This window comes from Frankliniella occidentalis, unplaced genomic scaffold (assembly GCF_000697945.3).
Source record: "Frankliniella occidentalis isolate FOCC.00 unplaced genomic scaffold, Focc_3.1 Scaffold57, whole genome shotgun sequence".
NCBI classification, from domain to species: domain Eukaryota; kingdom Metazoa; phylum Arthropoda; class Insecta; order Thysanoptera; family Thripidae; genus Frankliniella; species Frankliniella occidentalis.
This window is the reverse complement of record NW_026267187.1, coordinates 1135165-1140659: the sequence shown is the minus strand read 5'-3', so window position 1 is coordinate 1140659 and position 5495 is coordinate 1135165. Positions and strand designations below refer to the sequence as shown.

Sequence of the window (5495 nt, the reverse complement as noted above, 5' to 3'; positions counted from 1 at the left end):
TGGGTGGGGAGGGGGAGGGAGTGCGGGGGGACCCGCCCGGCTGGCCCGGCCCGCCCGGGCCCGGATTAGCACTAGTCACTCGAGTCACCAACGAGTCACTGGAGTGCCAGTTTGTCCGCGTGGAGTGATTCCTGTGACTTATTCCCTATCCCAAACGCACGGGCGCACTCGGCGTCTTTCCCTCAGTGACTTGTGTGACTTATTCCTTCGCCTCGGGAAGTTATGCTTTAGTCTGTAAATGGTCACAGAAACTTATTGTATACAGGACATTCACGTAAGTTTTAAGAAACAATTTACAATAAATAAATATATGATGAGATGGCCGTTCATAATATATTCTTCTTTACAGGGTATAATATATTATTCTTTACAGGGTCAACATAAAAATGTGAACTTCCTGCAGCAACATCGACAAAGAAGCGTGTGACAAAGTACGTTCCACCCATAAAATATGGTGTGTATAGTACTTCCAGGTAAGTCATAGTTCCGTGGATTAACAAATAAATATAAGTGCACATTGATAACGTATTCTTTTTATACAGGGTCAACATTAAAAGATGCATTTTTCAGAACCGCGTCGGCATAGAAGCGTTTGATGTTCATACCTACTTCCAGATAAGTGACTTTTAGTTTTCTCTTTTTTTTAGTAGTCTGAGATGAATTGCATATGTGCTAGTGCACGTTACTTCTAAGATACAATAATATGAAGTTCAACATTTTTAATTAATTGCAGATTTATGATGTTTTTTGAGAGTCAAAGCAAAATGATGCATTTTCTATCATATCGTGCAAACAGTAGCGTGTAGCATCAAATCAGAAATGCAATAAAATGCTATTTAAACTGCACAGACGCATTAACCTAATACTTTTATATAATTGCCGAAGGACGATGTAATTAGACAAAATCAAGAAAACTATCATAATGGTTCCAAAGGTTGGCCCCTTCTCCCTCTTGGATTGGGCGGAGTCTGAAGACCACAGCGAGGTGTCTTTGATCACCTTGGTGGAAGACATTTGCAACCCCTGCCTCTCTAAAGACTGTGATGCTGGCGTTTTCCATCTCAGACACAGCCCTTACAGTTTCCATGGCACCCCATTCCGAGTTCTTGAGCGCATTGAGGTATCTGTCGATACGTGTCTCCAGTGACAATGCTACTCCGTTCTCCATCTCTGGAAAGCGGTCAGATACGTCGAGGAGCGTCCCCACCAGAAGCTGCTCCCACTCTTCACGAAGTGGTCCGGCAAGGCGCTGTCTGATGTGGGTCACAACGCGCCACCGGAGGTTAGTTACTTGCTGCTCAGAGGGCATAGTGCCATTGAGTTGGTGTAAGATGGACACAAAGAGGCAGTGACCATTACCTGGGACTACGGCTACTCTGGCCATAACACCACCGACGTCAACGACGTCTTCATCTAGAGGCAGCGGCGCAGGTGATGCGGGCGGCGGTGAAGGTGACGGAGCTGGTGGTGGCCCAGGCGGTTCGCTAGGCGATGGACCTGGCTGTGGCAAAGGTGGTTCGGTGGAATAACCAAGCTGCGCCTTTGTGCGCTGGGCCATATTCACTATTTTCTGAATCGCCGTTAGTCTACGTTTCAGAGAGGGAGCCGTGTGCAAGGTTGAGAGGCGAGCCCGGACAAAAGGTGGGTCAATCAGAAGAGTGTCCCATGTCTTTCCGCGGGTCATGGCCACGTAAGAAAGACCTGATTGAAACTCTCTCTTGCCAACGTTCACAACTACTCTGTCGAGAGTGAGACCTTGAGCACTGTGGACCGTGCTTCCCCAGGCAAGGCGTAGAGGCACTTGCTCTCTGCTGCAGGCTACCTCTTTTACCTTAAAAGTGCGAGTAAGAGGCAGTGTTGGAAAGGATCCGTCAACTGGTATGACAGGGCCAGTGTAACGCTGAAACCTGACAAGCACGGCAAAGGGCAGTTTGTTGGGTGGGCTCTGGCCTTCGGCATAAACGACAGCTGCAACAGTGCCCAAAGCTCCGTTGACGAGGCCAGCTTTTGTCCACAAGTTGGCACGGAGCATTACGAGAGCACCAACTGAGAGGTAGATTAGTGATTCGAGACCACCAGCTTCGTCTGGGCCAGCCTTTTTAGCGGTGTCGTTATTGTGGACAGCTGGTATACGGGCGACAGGACAATTCAGTTCGACGAGTCTTTTGATGTTGTAGGCCCTGGCGTCGCTGTTTGTAGAAAAGATGTGCATCGCATCCCGGAATTGCCGTTGCTCTGGCGGTGGGACGACACTTGAAAAACGCTGCTGAAGCAGCTTGTAGCTCTCCACACTACAGCAGCCCCTAGAAGACATCATAAAGAGTAAAGGTAAAAATTAATAGTTGTACCTTGAAGTGGATAAAAATGACCATTTGGGTGGTATCGTCCCTTACCTGCCAATCTCATCGAGGACACTGCACAGGCTTGTGTCTGTTTGCCGCTTGGATTGAGAGAGCACGACAGCGTGTTTGAACTGAGCAAAGGTATAGTGCCCACGGAGGTCCATTTCAGAAGAACCGTCTTTGGGCACGCTGTAAATGGCCTTGCTGCATACAGGGGGGAGTTGAGCCAAGTCCCCAATCAGATAGATGTGCATATTTCCAAATAGTTCTTTGGAATAGGGATGTGCCTCACTACACCGTCGCTCGACCATTCCAAGCAGGCTAAGGCTCACCATGGGGTATTCATCGATGAAGAGAAAGCGTACGTTTTCCATGTCATCCTGAAAAGCTTTTGCACGCTCTCCGGTGAGTGGGGCAAAGTCACGCGGTCTGATGGGCAGTTGCAGGCCTGAGTGAAGCGTCTCACCGTTGATGCCCAGGGCAGCCACAGCAGTAAAAGCCATTAGCCGATAGGAGTCACGACCAAGCCGTGCGTCCAGGGTAGATGTCATAGCTTTAATGACTGTAGACTTTCCACAGCCAGCTTTGCCTTGGACGATTACTAGGCGTGGCGGGGTTGAGCCTCTGGGTTTGACAATTTCTTCAATCTGCAGTGACAGGATGTCCATGACAACTTGCTGCTCCGCAGACAAGTGAACAGCGGGGCCGGTCGAGGTTGTGCGCTCCACAACGAATTCTGCTTTTGCCGTTTGGAGGAAGGTCCGTAAAACGTCGAGATTTCCGTAACGGTGTCCCTCGGATGCCCAGTCGTGCGCGAGGTCCATCTCTCTTGTGCCTAGCTCGACACGCTCGACATTTTGGTTTGGTAGGTGCCGTGCGACTGTCATCCATTCGTCTAAATTCTCTCCTTGTGTAACGTCCATGTCATCTAAATCATTGTTTTCAGGGTCTGGAAGTTGCTCTTCACCTTGCGGCACCACATTGTTGGCGGTGAATGCTTGACGCCACGTGCCGTGCCACGAGAGGGCTCCCTCTTCAGTTCGCCATGGGACGTGCAGCAAGACTTGCTGGCGATAGTACCCTTCATTGCGAGCAGCGCAGGGAGTGAGGCGCAGACTAGGATTCACGCATACCACGTTAAATTTGGTAAGTTTGGCGTACCTAATCAATTAGAACAAATTTCCCTTTTAAGTAAAATAGAAATAACAATATGCTTCAAAAAAAGGGCAGGAGCTGTACGACGAACGTCTTACCTTTTTTTGGATGTGTCGTACTTGTAGTCACGAGCAAACGTCCACAACGACACCTCATTCAGGTGTGCAGGCCTCTTGGGGTAGCGCTCGAGCAGTGAGCTGTGCGCCTCGTCTGCTTGGACAGAAGATGACTCGTGTTCAGGATCGCCTTGGACGACGTCAGGATCATCAGCATTGTACTCTTGGATGTCTGAAGTTCTTTCCGGAGCCGGTGCTACCCAGGTAGGGTCGAAAAAGTTCACTCTTACGAAGTTCCGGGAGCTATGCATGAGCTTCTGTGAAGTTGCAAGATGAATAATTTCTTGAGATGAAAAGTCCCGCTCACTGATGGACTGCACGCAGCGCCGTTGGATTGCTTTTCGTGCACTGTCGTCATCATTTAGGTCCCGCAATGCATCCTCAAAAAGTTCCTGCATGGACTTTGACTTCTTTTCAGGCTTAGCCGAGTATTTGGCAAGATAACTGGCACATAGTTGTTTTGACAATACAGGTTTACTGTCCATATTGCCTATCCAGGCTGAAATGACTCGTTCAATTAAATTATTTAGAAGACTGTCATTCCTCGCTGGGATGAACTGAGGCTCACCCTTTTCATCAAAGATAATTTCAGGACGATCCGCCAGCTGAAAGGGAAACTTAAAACGGCATTCTAATGGCTGTCCTGGACCTTTGCCTCGGCGCAGGCAGTAGGCTTCAGTGCAGCGCAGGTGGCGCTGGACTCTGTTCAAGAGCTCTCCAAGATGGCGCACTCGGTCCTCAGGTGCGACGTCCTTGAAGCCCTTGCGGCAGGGATGCACTTGAGCAGGCGGAAGGCCTAGGCCGACGTTCCACGCGGACACAATGTTGTGAAAGTAGTCCACGACGGTCGCGAACTCCTCAGGAGTCATTTCCTTCAGTCGTGTCACGTCAGGGGCATCTGATAGCCAGAGGAGGCTGTGTATGTGTGGCGACCCACGAAACTGCCATTCAAAGCGCCACCAAAAATCCTTGACAGGATACATCAGCTTTAAAATCTTTCCCATAAAGTACTCCGCCCTCTTCATAAAAAACATACTCGGGACGTACGGCTGGTCTGCAATGAAATTTCTTCTCTGTTCTTCTGTAAGCTCTTCTAGCATGATACGCTCACCGTCAGAGAGGTTGGCATTGTATTGCTCAGGCATAAGGCGGAAGAGATCTGGCCAGTGAAGATCGGCGGCACTGAGAGTCATAAAGATGGTCGGGACACCTAGCTGGTTAATCATGTCCAGTAACTCACTAAGGCATGCACCCCAGTATTGGCGAGTGCCATGCAGCTTGGTGCCGTAAAACATAATATCACGGGCAAGTCCAGGTCGCTGTCTAGCCATTTCCCGCAGATCCCTGACAGTCTTGCCATGGAGGTCCTCGTTTCTCCTGACGTAAATGCTGCCTGCACGTAAGGCTTCATGGCGCATTACGGTGTTGAATGCAAAAAAACGGAAACGGGGATCGTTTGCAAAGCGCCCATCTTTATATTCTAGAAGGAACTTGAAGTACTGCACTGGTGTGAGACGGTGTGGTCTTTCCAAATTCAAGTCTGCAGCGCCAGTAGGAAATAAAGCTGGGAACGCCATACTTATGTACCTGATGTGATTCAAAACAAACAGAATCAATACGTGGTCTTATGAATTTGAAATATTTTCTTATTAAAGTTACATAAAACTGAAAATTATGGAACTTTTCTATCATGAAGTACGGAGACGTAGCATTTTTACAGAAGTTCTTAAGCTCAAAGTACACAATTTTATAAAAAATCGATTTTGTTGACCAGTACGAAAACCGAAAATATGATGAAGACTTTTGATTATGTGCTTTATTTAGGATATCAATGTTCCATTAACTAGCTTTCAAAATTGGCAATGTAATGGTCTCAGTTTTC

The 5495-nt window shown here is 48.3% G+C and overlaps 1 protein-coding gene across 1 annotated transcript; it reads right to left on the bottom strand.

Moving 5' to 3' along the window:
• Positions 1 to 895: 895 nt before the first annotated feature.
• On the bottom strand, positions 896 to 5190 carry LOC113213280 (uncharacterized). Its single transcript, XM_026432293.2, has 3 exons — positions 3596 to 5190; positions 2394 to 3503; positions 896 to 2303 (listed from the first exon to the last, which is right to left on the bottom strand). The coding sequence occupies exons 1-3, from the start codon at positions 5188 to 5190 to the stop codon at positions 896 to 898; spliced, it is 4113 nt and encodes a 1370-aa protein (XP_026288078.2).
• Between the last annotated feature and the right edge of the window lie 305 nt (positions 5191 to 5495).